Consider the following 24,387-nt stretch of genomic DNA (forward strand, 5'->3'; position numbering starts at 1 on the left):
CTCAATAAACAAGACAGTCGGGAAGGTAGTTGATTAGGCACCTTGTACAATCACCGGATCTATATGATAAAAGCCATTTTGACCGTTATAAATTTTAATCTGGGAAATAACTTGAAGTATGATATTGCTAACTGTCGTCAGAGGGCCTGGCCCAGCAATAGTATATATTGGAAATCTAGCCGTTTTACTGAAAGTGATTTTTCAGCTAGAGTATTTAAGTGAATAGCTGAAAACCATGCAGTGTGCATTTGAATTTGTGGTATGCCGTATTTATGGCCTGTGCTGTCTAAGAAACACAAATTTGGCAAATTCCAGGTGGGAACAATTGATGTGATGTCTTGATATGAATGTTTAGCTTCACTGTTGGAAAATATTATTTTTCTTGACAACTGGAACATCATAGATATTAAGTTTTCTACAATACCGTAGAGCTGAAGGTGCAAAATATTGAACTGAATTTTCCTTTTTATTCATTTCGTGGAACATGAGTGTCACTGGTTGGCCAGCATTTATTGCCCAACCCAAGTTTCGCTTGAACTGAGTGGCTTGCTGAACCATTTCAGGGGGCAATTGAAAGTCAGCTGCATTGCCGTGGTTCTGGAGTCATGTGTAGGCCAGACCAGGTAAGGATGGCAGATTTCCTTCCCTAAAGATCATTTGTGAACCAGATGGGATTTTCCAACAATCAACAATGGTTTCATGGTCATCAATAGATTCTTAATTCTGTATTTTGTTTTTACTGAAATCAAATTCCACCATCCGCCATAGTGCGATGCGAACCCAGGTACCCAGAACATTAGCTGACTTTCTAAATTTAGAGAGTAACAATAATACCACTAGGCCATCACCTGCCCATATTTCAAATTATAATAAATACAAATACTACATTTTTAAGGAAAAAATGTAATGTGACCTTTGTCCATAATTAGCAAATGAACTGACCATTCCATCATGATGGGGACATTTTATAAAAACTTTAAACATTATAAACCAAAGGAATTCTTATTTATCTTCTTTTCCAAGCATGTGGGCAGTAGTAATTGTGCTCACCAAACCTTCCTGTTTTAATACTGTTATTAGAATCCCAACATCAATGTAGTGGAGTGCTTTTGTGTCTGCATGATGGCTGCACCTCTGGAGCTGTTAAAATATTCACCTCAACTGAGAAGCCTGCCATTTTGGAGGGTGGGTGTGAAGATACTGGGTCTGAAGTGCTTCGGAAATTTGCTGGCTGCAAGTAAATTCCATCTTCACCAACGCAGTTAACTATTTTGGGAATTGCACCAGGCAAGGCAGCTCGTTAACATTTAAATCCTTCCCCCAAGCTTCGTGCAGCATTTAATATGATTAAAGAAATGTCCTGCTGCAGAGCCATATTGTGGCCTGATGCACATCATTTAGCATGCATATAACTTTTTGAATATTTTCACCCATATTCAATATGATGTTTTCTGTTATTGTCAGCAGGAGAGTTTGGAAATAATGGAGGGGTAGGGTATGCAGAACTAGTGATTACTTTTGAGTGGTAATGGCTCTGGGTCATGTATTCTGATGTAAATTGAAAATGCACCAATTTTACTCAGCATCTGCTGCAGCTTACCTTTAGTAAAACATTCTGGTTCAGTCCAAATTCATATTTGATCCAAGTTTCACTCACTTACTTGAATAGGCAACTTCAATAAGCAGTGATCATGGTATGATTGCATTTTACATTCAGTTTAAGGAAGAACAGAATGCGCACAAGACTAGTATTTTAAAGTTGAGTGCAATTATGAAGGCTCAAAAGGAGAGCAAACTAAAATGAGCTGGCAAATGTGCTTAAGGGATAGATCACTAGTGGCTCAGTGGCAGACATTTAAAGGGATATCTCACAATACACAGAACATACACATTTTGGCTTGAAAGAAAAATTCCAAGGGGAGGGTTCACCATCCATAGTTAATTAAAACGAAGTTGACCATGTTAAACTTGATCGTGTTGCAAATAATTACTAAATATATCAATAGATCTGAGTGATTCTGTTTGCTGAGGGAACAAGAATTCTGTGCTAAACCTACAATGTAGTTTTTAAACATAGATTTATCTATTGGCTATTGAGAGTTCAGGTATAAAAAAAACTTGAGGCTGTATCATCAGTTTCATATTTTGATATGAGGTAAATTTCTTTTAAGCTGGTGCTCCAAAAGTGCCCTTTAGCCAAATATTGGGGTAGAGGTTAGAGGTCCACTTTATTTGTATTGCGCATTCTGAATCTTAAAAAGGTGTAGTCTTTGAATGCTCTGACCTCACCCTTGGCTGGGATTCTCCAGTACCATTGCAGTGAATGCAGTTTTGCTGAGCATCAAATTCTCCGTTCTCGCTGGTAGTGTTGGCGGGGCAAAATGGATTGGAGAGTCCTGGTCGTAACTTCTTAGTGCTCAGAACAGATTTTATTTTCACAAGGAAATTTCAGTTGTAGCTGTTCAGCACAGTGAACCTCGGAATGACATTAGATTGGTGCATTGTTCTGAATGCACACGTTGACCACAGATGCATCTGGACCCTTTAGTGGTTAAATTGATTTCTCTTTTGCAACTGACACAGGACAAGTTGACGTCTTTCTGAATACGTCTAGGTTGATGGGATCCATAAAGACTCATGTTATAAACTATTTAGGAAACTTTAATTGTAGAGAGGTGTATTTCAAACTGTAGGCTTGTGGCCAGCGATGTGCCTCAAGAATTGGTGCTAGGTCTACTGTTTCTTGTCATTTACATTAGTGGTTTGGGTGAGAATTTAGTAGGCATGGTTGTAATTTTGCAGATGACATCAAGATTGGTGGCATAGTGGACAGTGAAGAAGGTTATCTAGAATTGCAATGGGATCTTGATCAATTGGGCCAGTGGGCTGACAAATGGCAGATGAAGTTTAATTTAGATAAATGTGATGTGATGCATTTAGGTAGATTGAACCAGGGTGGGACTTACTCGGTTAGTGGTAGGGTGTTGGGGAGAGTTATAGAACAAAGAGATCTAGGGGTACAAGTTTATAGCTCCTTTAAAAGTGGAGTCACAGGTGGACAGTGGTAAAGAAGGCATTTGGCATGCTTGATTTCATTGGTTAGAACATTGAATACAGGAGTTGGACGTCCTGTTGAAGTTATACAGGACATTGGTAAGGCAACACGTGGAATATTGTGTACAGTTCTGATCACCCTATTATAGAAAGGATATTGTTAAACTAGAAAGAGTGCAAAGAAGATTTACTGGGATGCTACCAGGACTTGATGGCTTGAGTTATAAGGAAAGGCTGGATAGACTGGGACTTTTTTCGTCTGGAGCATAGGAGTTAAAGGGGTGATCTTATAAAGGTCTATAAAATAATAAGGGGCATAGATCAGCTATATAGTCAATGTCTTTTCCCAAAGGTAGGGGAGTCTAAAACTAGAAGGGATAGGTTTAAGGTGAGAGGGGAGAGATACGGAAGGGTCCAGAGGGGCAATTTTTTCACCTGAAAAGATGGTGAGCATCTAGAACAAGCTACCAAAGGTAGTAGTAGAGACGGGTACAATTTGGTTTTAAAAAGCATTTAGACAGTTACATGGATAAGATGGGTATAGAGGGATTTGGGCCAAATGTAGGCAATTGGGACTAGCTTAGGGGTTTTTTAAAAAAAAAGGGACGGCATGGACAAGTCGGATCAAAGGGCCTGTTTCCATGCTGTAAAACCTCTATGACTCTATGATTGTAATTCTATCCAGAGAAGTGAGAAGCAAGCACATTGAAGCCTTCAAAATAATGAAATGGATTGAAAACTATAATGGAAAGAGAAAAAAAACAATGGAAACAGAAATAAGAAGACTATATCCTTTATTTAAAGGGATAGATTAACTAGCATCAACACGCTATCCACTCATATTATCAAATCAATATATTTACCAGCATGCAATCAGTGTTTTTTTTGTGTTAAATGTATAGAGTAACACTATATGAAAGATGCCTGTAAAAATAGCTGGTTTAAAGTACCATGGCCTGAATTTTCATGGATTCCAGACTCATTTGAAACTCTGCATGGCCACAATTCCAAGATTTCCACCCCAGTTCCTGATGCCAAATATTTTGCAAGGTAAGGGTGCAGCCTGCTCCCTGCACCTTGAACTGGCTAACTCCATTGCAGGGAGAGGCATTACATCATCAACTTGAGTTCTCTGGCCAAAGGCTTGCCCAACTCACATGATGTTAACTTGGTCTAAATGGGTATCGCCAATGCAAAATTATTTCTGCAGATACCAAAGATACACCAAATGCTTCAATAGCTCAATTGTGGTAGAGTAATTGGGTGTAGAGCCTTCTCATGAGATTTTATAACATTAATAGCTAATAATTTGCAAATATGTAAAGCAAAGAACGTAAAGCATTTTTTATTACTGTATAGACTTGAATTGGGGATATTTTTTGATTTCATACTGCTGGGGATGCATGGGAAGGGAATTTTAATTCTTAATAACAAACTACCTCCAAAATTAAGATGATCTTCATTAGGTTCCACATATGGGGACAGGATTTTCATCCACAAATGGGGAGAGTACAGAAGTGGTCAGTTGCAAAAATCTGGCTAAGGGCCTGTTTGCTAGTATTGTCCCTCTTCCTTGCATTTTCCCCAGCACAGGATTAACTGTTGAAAGTCTACACAATCACATGTGATGGATAGCCAATTAAGTAAAGATATTGGCCTATTCTCAGAGATGGACTGAAGCATTGGAGATTAGGTGGCTTCCTACCAGCAGATATGAGGGAGTTGTTGTGGTGCATGGGCAGCACCCTCCGCAGGTTTTGAGGAAGTTCTCCTGCTTAACAATAGCAGCTACAGTGGACTACCGTGTGCAGGAAACTTCCTTTATAACTTACCAAGGAAAGCATCTTAAAATGGGCAGCTGTCACTTTCCCCTGCTTAAACTGCAGGCTGCTGATTAGTTTTTTAACTGTCTCTCCAGCTTTGAAAGCCTGTTTTCATCCTAATTAGACATGCCGTATATGCACTAATTGATCATAGAATCATAGAATCCCAGAAGGAAGCCAGTTGGTCCATCAAGTCTGTACCGACCACAACCCCACCCAGGCCCTATTCCCATAACCCCAAACATTTACTCTGCTAATCCCCCTGATACTTAGGTCAATTTTAGCATGGCCAGTCAACCTAACCCACACATCTTTGGTTTGGATTGATCAATATCAGGGGGATCACTCCCAGTGTGGTGATATGACGCTGCCATTGGGAACCTGACCCAAAAGGCAAAATCCCTTTTCGGTTACCTGCTGCATAACCTCCCATGCATCTTCTTAAACAGCGTTTGGAAGCAGCTCCGAACTTTCCAGAGCAACTACCCGGGGTTTCAACTGTTTTTCAGATGGAGTGGAATCAACTCTGAAGACACTATTGACCTGTGTGTCACAATTGAATATTCTAGATAAATGTTCTGCTTTTCAAAGATTAATCAGCTGCATTTTGCATCAAGGGTGAGGGGTGGTTGATGTGGCGGGGTGGTGGTAGAGGAGTGTGATGGTATGGATGTATGGATTTTGTTGGTTACAGCTTTCCTAGTCCCTGGAACAAATGTGGCTGGAAGCCAACTCACTCTGTGCAAGCCTACTCTACAGGTATAACACCTGTGGGTGGGTTAAATTGTGTAATACTGGGACCTTTGCCCCTTTCTGGGTGCTCTGGATTGCCCACAGCTCCAGCAGCCTGCGTTTGGGTTTGAAATGCAATCATTTTTACGTGTAAAATCTGTTTTTCCGTAATCATGTTTCTATGCCATTAGCCCTTCTATCTGAAGGCAATCATCCTGCGATCGGTTCTAAAATTTTAAAGTTTATTTATTATTGCCACAAGTAGATTTCCATTAACACTGCAATGAAGTTACTGTGAAAATCCGGTAGTCACCACATTCAGGCACCTGTTCGGGTACACAGAGAGAATTTAACATGGCCAATGCACTTAACCAGCACGTCTTTCAGCTTATGGCAGGAAACTGGAGCAGCCAGAGGAAACCCGTGCAGACATAGGGAGAACACGCAAACTGCACACAGACAGACAAACTGGGAATCGAACCTGGGTCCCTGGCACTGTGAGCAACAGCGCTAACCACTGTGCCACAGTGCCACGCAGTTCATCAAGACCTCTTGCTGAGAAGACACTGATGAAGCTGTGCAGTTTTTAAACTCAAAACAAGGTACCAGGAAGTGGAGATAAAATGTATTGAATGCTGGAAATATTGGAGAGAAAACACAGCTGAAAGGCACACACAATGTTTAAACCTGCAAAAATACCATTGAAGAAGAACGAAGAAAAGCAAACACGTACAGGTGGTGTTCGCAGGATTGATTTTAGGAGGCTGAGGCTGAGCTAAGAGCTTTACTCAGAACATGCTGACTCTACAGGCTGTGATCTTGCACTGCACAGGTGCCCAGACAAACGGTCTTTGATGTCATCTCTGAGGTAGAGCTGTAATGCTGCTGGTAAAGAATCACTAAAAATGCTATAAATACAAAACAATTCCTCCCCCTTGAAATCAAACATCCCCAACATATTAAACAATATAGCATAAACAATCTATTAGCAGCAACAGTCAATATGTCAGACAATTTAGTTACCAATGGATCTCAGGTGTCTGCTTCTTAGTCTTTGCTCTAACCTTTTGGTGTCTTTGTGTTGATGTGAACACCATCAGTGGTTGCTTTAACATAAGTTGATGTTATGACCTGAGGTTGACTTGTTACTTGATTTGCAATTGAAGTGCTATTTTCTCAAGTTGGTTTTGTTAATGTCAAGTTTTCAGGAAGACCCAGGTCCTGACTTGGCTCAGTTGGATTTCTTTTTTCTCGCGTTCTCTCCGTCGCGCGTTCTCTCTCTCTCTCTCTCTCGCGCGTTCTCTCTTTCTCTCTTTTCGTCCTTCCTTCCCTCCCAGTAACCAGGATTTCATCCAGGTAACACTGGACTCTGTTTAATCTGTTTAAGATTTGATCCATAACTCATTGGAATAATGCCAGAGCTGAAGTGATATCAAATGGGTATCAGCTGAAGTGATAATCAAATTATACCAAAATAACACTTTGTGTGTCATAATTATCAGGAGCTGTTGTGAATCCTGAGCCACATTCATTTGATTGAGGTCAATCTCACTGAAGTGTTAGCCTCCAGCTAACCCTGTGAACAGGTCATCAATCAGGTGCAGAGGGCATTGTTCTGCACAAAGTACTGAATTAATAGTTAGTTTGAAGTCACCACAAATCTGTCCGGTTCTGTCTTTTTTCATTACTAGTACGATTTGGTGTCGCCCATTCACCCTCATTAACAGGCTGTAGGACTCCCGTCTTAACCAGTCATTCTAATTCCACATCTGTTTCGGGTCTGAATGTGATAGGCACTGACCTAGCCTTTAAGCATTTTGTCTGATTCTCTTTGATCTTCTACTTTACTGAGATATCCTTCATACTTCTCATTTCACCATTGAAAACTGATGTGTTTACATAGAGAACATAGAACACTACAGCACAAACAGGCCCTTCGGCCCACAAGTTGCGCCAATCATATTCATACCTACCAGGCCATAGAACTATCTATAACACTCAATCCCATTAAATCCCATGTACTCATCCAGAAGTCTTTTAAAAGACCCCAGCGAGTTTGTCTCTACCACCACCGACGGCAGCCGATTCCACTCACACCACCTCCTGAGTGAAAAACTTACCCCTGACGTCTCCTCTGTACCTGCTCCCCAGCACCTTAAACCTGTGTCCTCTCATAGCGTCCATTTCAGCCCTGGGAAATAGTTTCCGAGAATCCATCCTATCTATACCTCTCAACATTTTATAAACCTCTATCAGGTCACCTCTCAATCTTCGTCTCTCCAGGGAGAAGAGACCTAGCTCCCTCAACCTATCTTCATAAGGCATGCCTCCCAATCGAGGCAACATCCTTGTAAATCTCTGCACCCTCTCAATAGCTTCCACATCCTTCCTGTAATGAGGCGACCAGAACTGCGCACAGTACTCCAAGTGAGGTCTGACAAGGGTCTTATAAAGTTGCAGCATTACCTCCCAACTCCTAAACTCGATCCCTTGATTAATAAAGCCTAGTACACCATACGCCTTCTTGACCACATCCTCCACCTGCGAGGCCGATTTAAGAGTCCAATGGACCTGGACCCCAAAGTCCTTCTGCTCCTCAACACTGCTAAGAGTCCTACCTTTTTTTTCAGAAAAACCTCAGAATCTGCTAAAACTTCAGATCCAGGAAAATTCTACAATCTGAATTTACCGACTTGATAAAATTATAACAGTAGTAAATAACAATATTAATTTACAATATTACAACTAACAAATTAAGATTTATTTTTCAAAACTAAATGGATTTCATTAAATATTGCTCATTTTCAACACTGTGATTAATTATATAGATGACATAACTTTAAAGGGAAACAGACAAAGTATGTTTAAGTAACGTTCATATTACCTTGCTGATGCGTAATACGATAAAAAAAAACTTTAAAGGATCGGTTTCGGAATGATCCATACTAGGAGGCATTGTACACTGAGGCAAAGTACATTTTGCTCTCAAAACAGAGAGGCCATATGAAAAAGCATAATTATAATTAGTATCAATATCATAGTCAAACTTAAAATTGCCATTTCCAGCCACATAATCTAAATTAAATTATACTATGTAAGGTTTAGTAACTGGCCTCCTGCATGCAGTCAGTGCTTTTCATACATATCCTTTTTGACTCAATAACACACATTTTAAATACAGATTAGCAAATTCATTATGGTTCTTTATAGCAAGCACAGGCATATCAACATCAACAGACTACTCCACAATGTGGAAATTACTACTTTTCTTCAGAATTTTGGTGAAGTCTGATTTGGAATTTGTAGATAGATTTACTTCAGCCAAATTTAATCTGAACTTTTCCAGCCCCATTATTCCCATTAGTGCCAGATAATTTCCTTTGACTATGTGTAAGGACAAATCCACTAGCTACCTATTCAACCATACTGCACTATGGCCCCTCAACAGAACCACTTATCTTTCTGAAATGCTTGAAGATATTGTTGAAAACTTGCACTGGATATGTCGGAGTCTTCTTATAATCAGTCTCTGGCGCCAGCGAGACTGCTGCCCCAGTGTTCACCTCCATCGTGCTCAGGAACATGGGAACCCTTGTGTCTTCTGCTATTTTGTTAGCTCATACAAAATAGTCAAACTGTGCCGTGTATGAGGTCCAGCACACTGTATTCTCATCAAACAGCCCCAAGGTGCCAAAACCTCTTGCCATTTTCTCTCCATGGAAGGATCTGCATGAGCACAGTGTGTCATGGATTTTCAACACTACCTTGCTTCATTTTCCCAAAACACAACCCAAACATTAGCCTATTTCTCCTGGGATTTTAAAACACCCCAGCTCTAAATTTGTTGCACAGTTCTTGCTTCTTATGGGTACTGAATTTGTTTCAAGCAGACAATGTGGCGAGCTTCTCGTTAAAGTTATTTTCTATGAAATTTTCAATGCTTTTTTCCGCCGGCTGGCTACAAGCATTGTTTGACTCCCTCATTATCAGTTTTTGTGTGGTATTCACAGAATTGACTTCAGGAGGCCATGGAGGTTCAACAAAACTAAAAGCTTTATTCAGGACATTTCAACACTATATGCTATGCTCCTGCACTGCACAGTTCCCCACACAAACGATTGATGATGTCACCCAATGGTATCATGCATGTATTCTCTTAAAGTGTCCCTGTTCAGCTGCAATGCTGCTGGTAAGAAATCACAAAAAGTGCTGCAAGTCAATACTGGGTGAGTAAACATAACAGACACTAAAGTTCCTAGCCTTAGCTCCAGTAGAAATGAAAGACGATATGTGGCAGAATTGTCAGTTTTCCCACTTGCAATTGCAAAACTTAGAGCTAGCAACTGAGTCACGTAATAAGCCAGAACTGATGAAAGTAGCCATACTTCTAACAGTGTTGGGTAGGGGCTGCTACATAGTGCATAACACTCTATATGACCAAATGAACAACGAAAACAAATGGCAGATATTTTGAAAGTCTTGAATGAATGTTTTGAATGCTGAGTTAACATAACTTATTAACTCTATATATTCAAGACTGGAGCTCAAGATGAAAAGGATGCATTGACCTGTGTGTGATGTTGTAACACAGCTCTCAGAATCATGAGAATTAAGACAGCTAAAAAAAAACTGATCTAAAAATCAAATAATCGCAGGCATACCCGATCCTGCAGTGAGATAAAGTATACTGAGAGGGGAGAAACCTACACTCAGAGAAGTGATAGATATTTGCAAAAATGCAGAGCTTGTGAAATGTCAGTTAGAGCAGTCAAGGCGATGCATTATGCTGAGGGACATTCCAGTTTAGTGTACTGGCTGGTAGCAAGGCTTTTAATCCCAGATGTGTGTATTCCAAGAAAACCAAATGTACTATCCTACCTAGCCCGTTATACCTAGGCCTTGGAGATGAGAGGACCATTATGTCTCTTTGCCCTTTCTGGAGATGGGTGATCACTTTGGATAGTTTTACAAGTACCTTGGCTGGAAGCACAGGAGGGATTCCATTGTTCTTCAGAGAAACCCTCTGCAGCCATTCTTATCAGTGGCTAGTTGTACATTGTCAACCGCTATGAACATTTTTAAAATTTACACCTCAGATGTTCTTCTAAAGTCCAATGTTTTGTATAATTCCAGGGTTTTTTTCTTCATTGTCATAACATCGGTCAGGCCTACATGTAATCACAGCAATGTGGATGACTCTCCAATGGCCTAGGAAGGCACTCACTTCAAGGGCAATTGGGGATGGGTAACAAATGCTAGCCCAGCCAGAAATAGCCACATCCCATGAATGAATGAATTAAAAAAAAGGTAGTGGATACTGCTGGGACTGTAACTAGTCCCAGGAGGAAGGTGTAATGGATCCTGGCATAAGCTAACTTCGGAGTTTTGGGTGGGAGAAGGGTTGGACCACCTTGAGCAGGGGAAGGGAAGGCATAGTTTTGGAGAGTAGGAGGATCGGAAGGAATGGGAAATATTAGCTTGGAGGCTGCAATCGATGAGCAAGTGGCACTTCCAAAAGGTAATGCCCCCCTTTCCTTTTAAAACTTTTCAAAAAAAAATGGCCTGCTCCCCCATGCCACCCATATTAAAGCGTGGACAGCATAATATTAGGGTCAACAAAAACAGGAAAATGCTGAAAAACCTCAGTAAGTCTGACAGCATCTCGGGAGAGAATAGAGCTAACGTTTCAAGTCTATATGACCTTCATCAGAGCTAAAAGCAAAGAGAATCAACAGAGATTTATACTGTGGGGGATGGGGGGAGCAGAAATGGGACAAAGGGAATACAAAAAGTTGAGAAAAGTGTCCATTAACTGATCAGAATGTGTGGATGTCAGAACAGAGGTGCAGGTGGTTAAGGGACTGTCTGGGAATTATAAGAACATAAGAACATAAGAAATAGGAGCAGGAGTAGGCCATCTAGCCCTTCGAGCCTGCCCCGCCATTCAATAAGATCATGGCTGATCTGTTGTGGCTCAGTTCCACTTTCCCGCCCTCTCCCCATAACCCTTAATCCCCTCTCTTATCAAAAACCCATCAACCCGCTTCTTAAAAATATTTAGCGAGGCAGCCTCCACCACTTCAACGGGCAGAGAATTCCAGAGATTCACCACCCTTTGAGTGAAGAAGTTCCTCCTCAACTCCGTTCTAAACCGCCTCCCCTTTATCTTGACGCTGTGCCCCCTAGTCCTACTGTCTTTTTTGAGCGGGAAGAGTCTCTCCACCTCTATCCTATCCATCCCATTCATCATCTTTTACGTCTCAATGAGATCTCCCCTCATTCTTCTAAACTCTAACGAGTACAAGCCTAGTTTATTCAGCCTCTCCTCATAGCTCAATCCCCTCAACTCCGGTATCAGCCTAGTAAACCTCCTCTGCACTCCCTCCAGGGCCAAAATATCCTTGCGCAGGTGCGGCGCCCAAAACTGCACACAGTACTCCAGCTGCGGCCTCACCAATGCCCTATACAGCTGCAGCAAGACCTCCCTACTTTTATATTCAATCCCCCTCGCTATGAAGGCCAGCATCCCATTCGCCTTCCTGACCACCTGCTGCACCTGCAAGCTGGGTTTTTGCGACTCATGCACAAGGACCCCGAGGTCCCTCTGCATCGTCGCCTGCTGCAGTTTTTCGCCACGTAAGTAATAGTCCTTCCTACCATTCTTCCTACCAAAGTGGACCACCTCACACTTGCCAACATTAAATTCCATTTGCCATTTCCTGGCCCATTCGCCCAGCCTATCTAGATCCTTCTGCAGACTCTCCACACCCTCCGCACAATTTGCCTTTCCCCCAATCTTGGTGTCATCAGCAAATTTCGACACCCTGCACTCGGTTCCCTCCTCCAGATCATCTATATAAATGGTAAATAGCTGAGGCCCCAGCACCGACCCCTGGGGCACCCCACTAGTCACCAACCGCCAATCCGAATAGCACCCATTGACCCCCACTCTCTGCCTCCTATTTGACAACCAATCCTCTATCCACGCTAACACCCTACCCCCAACTCCATGTCCCCTGACCTTCTGCAATAACCTCTTGTGAGGTACCTTGTCAAACGCCTTCTGAAAATCCAGAAAGACCACATCCACCGGCTCTCCTCTATCCACTGCCCTAGACACATCCTCATAGAACTCCAGTAAATTTGTCAGACACGACTTCCCTTTAATGAAACCGTGTTGCGTCCGCCCTATCAAGCAATTCCCTTCAAGATGCCTCGCAATTTCCTCCTTAATGACGGATTCTAACATTTTACCTACCACAGACGTTAAACTAACCGGCCTATAATTCCCCGCCTTTTGCCTGGCACCCTTCTTAAACAACGGCGTAACATTAGCTGTTTTCCAATCTTCCGGCACTTCCCCGGAATCCAGCGACATCTGGAAAATAACCACCAAGGCATCCACTATCACCTCCGCCATTTCTTTCAGAACCCTCGGATGCATTCCATCCGGTCCTGGGGACTTGTCCACAATCAGCCCCTCCAGCAGTTGCCCTGAAAAGAGGCGGGTGTGGTGGCTAGAAGGAGAGCCGGAATGGAGAAGTAGAAAAATAAAAGTGAGAAAGAAACATGAAAGAAATGAATAAAATGAAATAAAATAAATGGAAATGGGGTGAAGGTGGAGGGGAGAGTTCATGCTCTGAAGTTGTTGAACTCAACGTTCAGTCTGGAAGGCTGTAAACTGCCCATATGGAAAATGAGGTGCTGTTCCTCCAGCTTGCATTTGGGTTTGCTAGAACATTGCAAAAGGCCAAGGACACACATGTGACAGACGAGCAAGGTGATGTGTTTAAGTGGCAAGCGACAGGAAGGCCTGCATCCTGCTTGCTGACAGACTGGAGGTGTTCAGCAAAGTAATCACCCAGTCTACATTTGGTCTCACCGATGTAGCGTAGACTGCATTGGAAGCAGTGAACGCAATAGACTAGTTGAAAGAGATGCATTTGAAGCACTGCTCCACCTGAAAGAGATGTTTTAGGACCTGGGTCGGTGAGCAGGGAGGAGGTAAAGGGGCAGGTGTTGCTCCTTCTACGATTGCATGGGAAGGTGCCGTGGGCAGGGAGTGAGGTGTTTGGTGTAATGGAGGAGTGGATCAGGAGAGATCAGTCCCTGCAGAATGCTGATAGGTGAACGAAAGGAAGATGCGTTGAGAAGTGGCATCATGCTGGAGTTGGCGAGGATGATCTTTTGATTGCGGAGATGAAAAGTGAGAACTAGGGGGATTCTATCCTGGTTCTATGAGGGAGGGGGTGAGAGTGGTGGCCCGGGGGATAGGTTTTTTAAAATCATTTGTGGGACATGGATGTCATTAGCTGGCCAGCATTTATTGCCCATCCCTCGTTGAGATGATGGAAGTGAGCTGCCTTCTTGAAATGCTGCAGTCTATGTGCTGTGGGTTAACCCGCAATGCCGTTAGGGAGGGAATTCCAGGATTTTGACCCAGTGACTGTGAAGGTTGGATGCAGTTGAGAGCCCTGTCAACCACAGTGGGTGGAAAACCACAATTGAGGAAGAAGGAAGACATATCGGCAACACTATTTTGGAAAGTGGCATCATCAGAACAGATGCGGCAGAGGCGAAGGATCTGAGCAAATGAGATGGAGTCCCTGCAGGATGTGGGGTGTGAAGAACTGTATTCAAGATAGTTGTGGGAGTATGTGGGCCTGTAATGGATACTAGTAGACAGTTTATCACCAAAAATGGAGACAGAGAGATCAAGGAAGGGAAGAAATGTGCCAGAGATGGACCACGTGAAAGTGATAGAGGGGTGGAAATTGGAAGCAAAATTTATAAATTTGTCCAGGTTCAGATAAGAGCACGAAGCAGCATCAAAATAGTCATCGATGTACCGATTAAAGGAGTTGTGGGAAAGGTCGAGGTAGCATTGGAACAGGAAACGCTCCACATAACTCATAGAGAGGACCCATGTGGGTGGCCATGGCCACACATTTTATTTGGAGGAAGTGAGATGCGTTAAAGGAGAAATTGTTGAATGAGAGAACCATTTCAGCCAGACGGAGGAGACTGATAATAGATGGGAATTGTTCAGACCTCTGTTTGAGGAAGAAGCTAAGAGCTTTGAGGACATCTGTGGTGAGGTGGTGGTGGTTTGGGCTGGAAATTGTTGATATGGCATAGGGCATCGGTGGAATTGTGGATATAGATGGGAAGGGACTGGATGAAAGGAGAGAGAATGAAGTCAAGATAGGAGGAAATGAGTTCAGTAGGGCAGGAACAGGCTGACACAATGGACCTACTGGAGCAGTTTTGTAATAGATTTTGGGAAGAAGGTAGAAGTGAGCTGATTGAGGTTGGAAGCTGTGAAAGGAAGATCTCTGGAGGAGATGAGGTAATTGATAGCCCCTATTAGGTTCAATTAGTTTGTTAACATGTTCAATTGACATAAGGCAGCAAGCTGCTCATTTTGGTGCCAGCCCTCTACTGTGTTATAGTGGTGAGCTGGGGGATGAGTGGACACGTGATGGACTGAGCATTTATTTTGAAAGCCATACCACTTCCTGCCTCCCCCGCTGAAAACACACTGGCAGAAGCACATAAAAACCCTGTCCCTGAAGTTGATTAAAGCTTTTGGCACAACTTGTTTTACTCATAAAAGCAAATTACTGCAGATACTCGAATTCAAAACCAAAAGAGAAAATGCTGGAAAATCTCAGCAGGTCTGGTAGTATTTGTAAGGAGAGAAAAGAGCTCATGTTTTAAGTCCAGATGACCCTTTGACAAAGGGTATCTGGACTCGAAACGTCAGCTCTTTTCTCCCCTTACAGAAGCTGCCAGACCTGCTGAGAATTTTCAGCATGTTTTCTTTTGCTTTGTTTTACTCGTGCTTTGAAGCTGTGACTTTATCTCATTATTTGTGTTATGATGGTGCGGCCAAGAGGAATATTCATGGGAAAATATCTTCTCTCTGTAGTATTTGAGGAAAATTTAGAAGTATACTTGCAAATGTGCATGCCTATGATTTCATTATAAACAGTGAACAGAAGAAATGTTCTCATATTTTAATTTTTATTATACAATATACTTTGAGTATAGAGATATTTATTTTGCTCCAGGCTGAGCTTTAAATTACATTGGTAATATATTTTGCATATATGTCATTAGTTAAACATACAACAGCTTTTTCTGCCTGATTGCTGTAATATGATTGCCGGGATTAGTGGTCATATCATAAATGTTAATGTGTACAATCTTGTATCCAGAAGAGGGGAGCCTGGCTCAGTGGAAGATGAAGCAAGGGACAACATCACCATCTTTACCAGAATTCTTGACCGACTCCTGGATGGCTACGACAATCGTTTGAGACCAGGATTAGGAGGTCAGCAAAGTATTTGGAATTTCACTTTTGTTTTCTTTTATTCAGAGTAAGATAACTTTTCTAAATAATTGTGCCTTCCTGAAAAAGAAAAATACAAATTTAAAGCTCCAATAATCACGATATGGTGTTGCAGTAAAATAATGAAGCACTACAGTCTACCTAGTTTAATCCGGAATTTTTTTATCCGTAATCCTCATAGATTAGGGAACGGGTCAGAGCAGTGCATTTATCACTCGGTTACCTGGAAACCTCATACACTGATTCCAGCATTCTGGTCTGGGATAGACCAGTTTTGGTAAGTGCTGATTTACTTTATAAACTGACAAATCACACCAAAATTCAAGATATCTGAAGTGGAACAATTCATGTAGAGACTACATCAGAACTGAAGAAAGAAATCAACAGCATCAACAATAACTACTTGCATTTATATAGCACCCTTAACCTGGAAACAAGTATCTAAGCAGAGGAATAATTTGAACACACTGGGTAAGAATGAAGTGTTAGGAAGGATGAGGAAAAGTTTTTCAAATGGTGTTAGAAAAGGAGCTGGCGAGGGAAAGATGAAGGGGTTTGGAGAAAGAATTTCAGGTTGTGGAGTAGAGTTCAGGGGAGTGCGGGCTACAATTGGAGAGGTAAAAGTGGAGGGCAGTCCATCGAACTGGGGAATGATGTGACTGACAAGAAGTCAGAAACAACAGAGAATTTAGATACAGTGAGAATCAATATTGCATTGTGACTGTTTTCATTTGTAACATTGACCAGAGCTGTTTTAGTGACATGGTTGCCAGATATTTGGTTTGCCTCATAGCAAAGATTTGAAGATGGAGTTGTGACAAGGGTGAGCACCAGTTCGGGTGGCAATAACTTGTTTTAAGACTATCGAGAGAAAGGGAACTTAGAGGTGGGATGAAAATTTAAGGATGGAGAAATTCTGTGTAGACCTTTGGAAAAAGACTTGATGATGACGGTTTTGAAAGAGAAAAGATGGAACTGTTGACGATCTTGGAGACCAGGAACGGAGGATAAATGGTGAGAATTTTATTGGTATTAAGCATAGCAGGATATGGCTCTCGTAAATAAGTTTGGATATGCTATGTGCGAAGAAAGAAAATTAGCTCAAAAAAGAGAGGACAAAGGGAGCTGAAATGAAGTTTGAAATCATCAAGGAAGAAGAATCACTCAGTGCAAGGGCTAAAAGAACAGGGATTACCTCAGTGATATATTGACAAGAGCTGGCGAGCAATTGGCAAGAAAGGACCCCATAATGTGATTGGGGCAACACCACTTCCAGCACTTTGGGTGATACAAGTATTAGAAAGCTGGATAGGGTAACTAAGGGGCCAGGTATTATTATCCGAGAGCCAATTTCCAGTCAAAGCCAGAATATTAATGCAGTCATTTACAACAAGGTTGCAGGTGTTAGCAACATTTTTGTGAGTCAGCAAACATTTTTTGGGAGGAAATAGAAAGAGGGGGAACATTGATTTTAGATCTATTTGAAGAATTCAGGTGGCAATGCTGGTTGGAGAGAGCAGGACAGCTAGAAGATTCAGAGGTTAGCTGCTCGTGAGTGCTGAGTATTTAATTTGGTGAAAACAAGGATGAAACAGTAAACCTGATTGATTGCTTTGAAGGAGATGGCAGTAAGTCCTTCAATGAGCCCTTTTTGGAGAATGCCAAGTGAGTTGCAAAGGATAGCTGAGTTTATTCAAGGAAGACCCATAATTGTGGCAGGAGAGTAGGAAGGCAGAAAATTAATTGTGTGAAAGAGGACATTTCTTCAGCAACATTGGCAGTTCTGTCTGCTGTTGCAAAAAAGACATCTGAAGTAAAGATTGGCAAGCCAATGAGCTTGGATATTGTTTTAGGGCGTTCAAAATGTCTGAACAGTGCCAACAATGCCAAAACAACATTGGACCAGAAGCTGTGAGCAGAAGAACTGAAGGAAACCCTTTTGTTTTACCAACATGAGACCCTAGTCAACTGAATATTTGCAATTATTGTGCAGGCAAACATTTCAGGAGAGAAACTGCATATGGTGGATGTCTCTTAAAGCAGCAGGTGGCTAGTAAATAGAATCAAAAACTGAAAAGTTGATGACAAATTGGCATCTACAAATCCCACTAATTGCCCTGCTCACTTTCCGAGAATACTTGCATAATCTTGCGCAATTCATATTTACCACTGCAATGAAACTGGCCTGTGTTTGGGTTGAAACCAAGTTGTAGACCCATCTAAAATGAGAAATAATTTACAAATTACACAGACACAAGAAATAACAGTAATTTTGAACAACTTTGCAAAACAAAAATAGTATCAAAATGTTTGATCATTAGTATTTATAAACTCACTTTCAGTAAATAATTCAGTATTAAAATGAAGCACGTGCATTTTGTGTTCTAGTTTATAAGGAGGATACCAAAATTGTACCATGCACACAATGTACACATATGCAGAATTATGGAGGAATCGGAATTAGATAGTCTGACTCATTAGTTAAAATTGGATATTTTGTGACAATGGTTTTACCTGGATTAAAGAAGGTAGATTTCAAACACTGAGAATGAAAATATTTCTTCTCAGCTTCGACTAGACATTGACCTGGAATTTACTGGAAGATTTTGACATAGCTAAGAGTGGAGTTGCTCCCTTTTTCCCTTCCTGAGGTGAAAACTCATGTATATCAGTTTTACACTCAAACATTGCTACATGCAAACTTCCTTTAATAAGTTGTATCACTATTTCTGACACAACTCCATTTGGCTCATTTAATATAGTTTTATCCCATGCAAAAGACCTGAAAATGTGAGTCTCCACTGGTGTAACAGAAGCCGAAGGCACATTTCTTGTAGCTTTTAATTGTTTTTTGAGAACTGCATTGTATGTTCTATATCTTCGTACTTTTTATGGCATCAGAATTGAGAAAACTTCCATTTATATGATGTGATTAATATAAGAGATGATGGCTTGATGACAAAACAAAATGGCCTGTCATCATTATCAGTAAGATAAAGGAGGACTTAAAGAAGAAAGACAATGTGGGATTCCATCAGGCACCAATTGTTTTTGCTAATTTCCACATGTTATGTGCTGATATTTACATTTTGGCTTAATACGATTTTCAGAAAATTTGGCCTAAATTTCCATCGACAAATATGGTATAGAGACTGTGGCTGGGATTTTCCGGTTCCGGGAATTGTTGATTTTGGGTGGGAATTTACGGTAAACTTTGACCTAATTTCTGTATAAATATGATCTAGGACATATTTGGCATCAGGTTTGTCCTTCTATATACCTTTTAAAATTTATATCCCATATAGTTCTACAGTTCGATTAACAAAGTAGAATATGTTAAGTGTATTGAACTAAAGAATTTAACTTCAATTTCAAACGTGCATATGGTATTCTCCCCTGTCCTGAAAGGTCTGCATGAACACCAGTTGTCTAGATAGCTGTTTAAACGTCGGTACCAAAACAGTGAAGGTGGCAAGCATCGTTGCCAAGTGTCATCCTGTCCTCATCAAATAATAACATGTATTAGTTAATAGTTATCACTGGATTGAAATGGTAAAAATTCTGCATAAATTTCATGGGATTAAAATTCTTTGAACTGTTCTTTTGCTCATCTCAAATCCACACAAAGCTAAGTATCGCGTAAAACTTACTTTTTGATGATGGCCTCTAAGGACCCCTTTCAGCTGTTTCTGTACTGTAGTATTTACATAAGCAAGCTTCTGGACATTTGTTTTAGGCATGTGCTACAGACACCCAAGAGCCACCTTCACCTATGTGAAAGTGCCTATTTTTGGGTGTGACCTGAAGTTACATTTCATTGCCCTTGCTTCACAGCTGAATAATTGACACAACAGGGATCAAATTTCTTCCTCTGAGTTCACAGGTGTGTTGGTCTGTTGTAGCCCACTTCAGCGCTTTCTCAGTTTAAATGCAATGGTTCAAATCGGGGATTAAACTAGACGTTGTCTGATTTGCTGAGTGCATCCTGAAAAATAAGTGCAAAAAACGTCTGAAGGAAGTAAGGAGTTCCATTGCTTTGACATTTGGGGAAAGAATTGGAAAAGAATGCAATCTGGAAAGATGAGTACTAAAATTTCTAATGGATCATTGTGAAGCTGAACCAAAAGCCGGGCAGGACTTTTACCCACTAATTGATCATATTGCTGACTCCATAAGAAATTCCCTACATGATTAATCTCTCCAACTTGAGCAGATGTCTGCACAATTTCAGCATGTTCCAACAAGGGGAAGAGAGATTTTGCTGTAACACCTTGCTGTTTTGATCTAGGGACAGTTAAGCTAGTCAACACTCTTGCATTAGGACTGTCTGATGTCAAGAACAGGACTGTATGACTGAGTGAGGCAGATATGGCAACTGAGAACGTAGAACACTACAGCACAAACAGGCCCTTCGGCCTACAAGTTGCGCCGATCACATCCATAGAACTATCTATAACTCCCAATCCCATTAAATCCCATGTACTCATCCAGAAGTCTTTTAAAAGATCCCAGCTAGTTCGCCTCTACCACCACCGACAGCCAATTCCACTCACTCACTATCCTCTGAGTGAAAAGCTTACCCCTGACATCTCCTCTGTACCTGCTCCCCAGCACCTTAAACCTGTGTCCTCTCATAGCGACCATTTCAGCCCTGGGAAATAGCCTCTGAGAATCCACCCTATCTATACCTCTCAATATCTTATAAACCTCTATCAGGTCGCCTCTCAACCTTCGTCTCTCCAGGGAGAAGAGACCTAGATCCCTCAACCTATCTTCATACGGCATGCCTCCCAATCCAGGGAACTTCAGAAGATGTTAATGGATGAGCCTCAGCCCCTGCAATTGTTCAGCACATCTGGTGATTTTGCAGTTGGTTGACTGAGAGCAGAGACTTCAAAACAAATGAGCAAACTGACCTCTGCACTGAGATGCAAGGATCCATTCAAATGGAAGAGTTAAAAAAAAGTGTAGTTAGGGGGATAGACACGGATAGTCCCGAAATGGGTGTTGCCTGGCTGGTGACAAGCTTAAAGACATTTCCTCAGGTGGGAAAGGAGATGGTTGTAGTTTATGTGGACATCAATGACATAAGTTGGACTAAGAAAGTGATTCTGCTGAGGGAGCATGAGCAACTCTGGGCTAAATTAAAAAGTGGAACCACAAAGGTGATAATCACTGGATTGCTACCTGAGCCACAAGCAAATTGGCAAAGGGTAACAAGGACCAGATAGTTGAATGCATGGCTCAAAGATTGATGTAGGAGAAACAGGTTTCAATACATGAGACACTGGCATCAGTATTGGGGAAAGAGGTAGCTGTACCAGTGGGATGGTCTTCACCTGAACTGCACTAGGACAAGCATCCCAGTGAGTCTTATGACCAGGTTATTGGTTCTAAAGGACTTTAAAACAAAATGGGTAGAGGGAGGGAGGGTGGGGTGAGATATCCTTAGGATACTTGGAAATTTGAAGAGAAAGGGCAAGGCAATAGTGAATAGTGAAACAACCAGTAATACCGGTAGTGGTGAAGAGCGTGATACCGGTAGTGGTGAAGAGCGTATGACGGCAATAGACAGAGCAAACACAATAGTGCATCAGCAAATATGTGGTCAGCAAGGACAACTAACTGCTGTAAACTAACAGAGTGGGAGGAGGGTTCAGGTGAAGTGAGATTCAAAAATTCAAGACCAAGATAGACCAATAGAAACATGTATCTCTATGGGTAAAGAAAAGCTAAGTGGGACAGGTTGGGGGAGAGAGAGAGATTAATGGCAATAGTGCATCAGAGAGTAAGGTCAATGCTTAAATTAGTACTAAAGAAAAATAAAATTAAAATCACTTTATCTGAAATGCATGGAACATCCAGACTAAGATAGATGAGCCTGTGGCACAGATAAATGGTTTAAATCACCATTACAGAGACATGGGACAAGATGTTTCAGATGGTGGAGGTTCTCATCCCATCTCACCCAAAGTGTCAGTGGGGGTCCATCCTTCACAATCGTGGCAACTGCATTGATAATTATCATGAGAAACTATGAATTTGTCCACATTATCAGGAAGAATAGAAAAGCAGTATACTATCTGAATGGAAAGAGACTGCAGAACTCTAGGTATGGAGGAATCTGGGTATATGAAGCACAAAGGTTAGTATGCAGGTACAGAAAATTATTAGGAAGGCGTAGTAACTTGGCTCTGTTAGATGTTTATTAACAAACATCAAATTATGGGGAGGTGATGAGCTAATGTTATTATCGCTAGACAATTAATCCAGAAACTCAACTAATGTTCTGGGGACCTGGGTTCGAAACTCACCATGGCAGATAGTGGAATTTGAATTCAATAAAAAAAAATCTGAAATTGAGAATCTGTTGAAACATAGAAACGTAGAACATTACAGCACAGTACAGGCCCTTCGGCCCTCAATGTTATGCCAAGCTATGTCCAATCCCAAGATCAAGCTATCCCATCCCATATAATTTTGGTGTGCTCCATGTGCCAATCCAATAACCGCTTGAAAGTTCCCAAAGTGTCCAACTCCACTATTACAACAGGCAGTCTATTCCACGCCCCAACCGCTCTGAGTGAAGAATCTACCTTGGACATCCTTCCTATATCTCCCACGAACCTTTTAGTTATTCCCCCCCCCGCCCCCAGCTACATCCACCCGAGGAAATAGTCTCTGCACATCTACTCTATCAATCCCTCTCATCATCTTATAAACCTTTATTAAGTCACCTCTCATCCTCCTCTGCTCTAAAGAGAAAAGCCCCAGCTCCCTCAACCTTTCCTCATAAGACCTACCCTCCAAACCAGGCAGCATCCTGGTAACTCTCTCTTCAATGCTTCCACATCCTTCTTATAGTGAGGTGACCAGAACTGAACACAGTATTCCAAATGTGGTCTCACTAACATCCGGTATAGTTGCAGCATAACCCCATGGCTCTTAAATTCAAACCCCCTGTTAATAAACGCTAACACACTATAGGCCTTCTTCACGGCTCTATCCAGTTGAGTGGCAACCTTCAGAGATCTGTGGATATGAACCCCGAGATCTCTCTGTTCCTCCATATTCCTCAGAACCCTGCAGTTGACCCTGTAATCTGCATTCAAATGAATCACTTCACACTTATCAGGGTCAAACTCCATCTTCCACTTTTCGGCCCAGCTCTGCATCCTATCAATGTCTCTTTTGCAGCCTGCAAGAGCCCTCCACCTCATCCACTACTCCATCAATCTTGGTGTCATCAGCAAATTTACTAACCCACCTTTCAGCCTCCTCCTCCAAGTCATTGATAAAAATCACAAATAGCAGAGGATCCAGAACTGACCCCTGTGGTACACCACTGGTAACTGGCCTCCAGTCTGAAAATTTTCCTTCTACCACCACCCTCTGTCTTCTATGATATAGCCAGTTACTTATCCAATCGGCCAAATTTCCTTCTATCCCACACATCCTTATCTTCATGAGCCTACCATGAAGGTTCACTTAATAAAATCCATTTATACAACGTCAACTGCTCTACCTTTGTCTACACATTTAGTTATCTCCTCAAAGAATTCAATCAAATTTGTGAGGCAGGACTTACCCCTCATGAAACCGTGCTGACTATCTCAGATTAAATTGCATCTTTCCAAATGGTCATAAATCCTATCTCTCAGCACCCTTTCCATTAACTTACCGACCACTGAAGTAAGACTAACTAGCCTATAATTCTCAGGTTACCAGGAAACCGTTGTCTATTGTTGTAAAAACCCATCTGGTTTACTAATGTTCTTTAGGGAAGGAAATCTGCCATTCTTACCTGGTCTGGCCTACATGTAACTCTAGAGCCACAGCAATGTGGTTGGCTCTCAACTGCCCTCGGGCAACTAAGGATGGGCAATAAATGTTGGCCAACCAGCGACACCCATATCCCATGAGTGAATTAAAAAAAATTAGAAGGTGATGCAGATTCAATGCTTCTAGACATGACTCTAGGATCTAACTGCTGGACAAGCCCAGACAAGTTGTAATGAAGCCCCAACTTAGTTCCTGATTGGTCAACCTGACTCATGTGACCCTTTCAGAAGCTCATCCCCTTTATGGGACCAGGCACCATAGGAGGCAAATGGAAAGTTGGCATTTATTGAAAGGTGAATTGAGTATAAAAGCAGGATGGCTGATATCATCATGCAAGTCCCACCCCTTCCTGTGAAAATTTGAAAGCATTGCTACAGCTACACAGGGCGATGTTAGAATATTCACAGTTGTGGATATAATTGCATTAGAAGCAGTTGAAAGAAAGTTCACTTGACTGATTCCTGGGATGAAGGGGTTAAGTAGGTGGAGCCTGTTCCCTCTGGAGTTCAGAAGAATGAGAGGTGATTTTATTAAAACATATAAAATCCCAAGTGGACAATAAATGTTGAGGGGAAATTTTCC

General features: G+C 41.6%; 1 protein-coding gene across 4 annotated transcripts in view; it reads left to right on the forward strand.

Moving 5' to 3' along the window:
- LOC145342511 (gamma-aminobutyric acid receptor subunit alpha-2-like) overlaps positions 1 to 24,387 on the forward strand; it is a 235,753-nt gene that overhangs the window by 69,341 nt on the left and 142,025 nt on the right. For all 4 annotated transcript variants that reach the window (XM_080188076.1, XM_080188081.1, XM_080188095.1 and 1 more), the window contains exon 3: positions 15,830 to 15,945. In XM_080188076.1, the coding sequence (XP_080044202.1) occupies positions 15,830 to 15,945 (116 nt within the window). The remainder of the gene's footprint in view (positions 1 to 15,829; positions 15,946 to 24,387) is intronic.

Source organism: Carcharhinus amblyrhynchos, chromosome 1 (genome assembly GCF_965287045.1).
Source record: "Carcharhinus amblyrhynchos chromosome 1, sCarAmb.v2.hapA, whole genome shotgun sequence".
Taxonomy (NCBI): domain Eukaryota; kingdom Metazoa; phylum Chordata; class Chondrichthyes; order Carcharhiniformes; family Carcharhinidae; genus Carcharhinus; species Carcharhinus amblyrhynchos.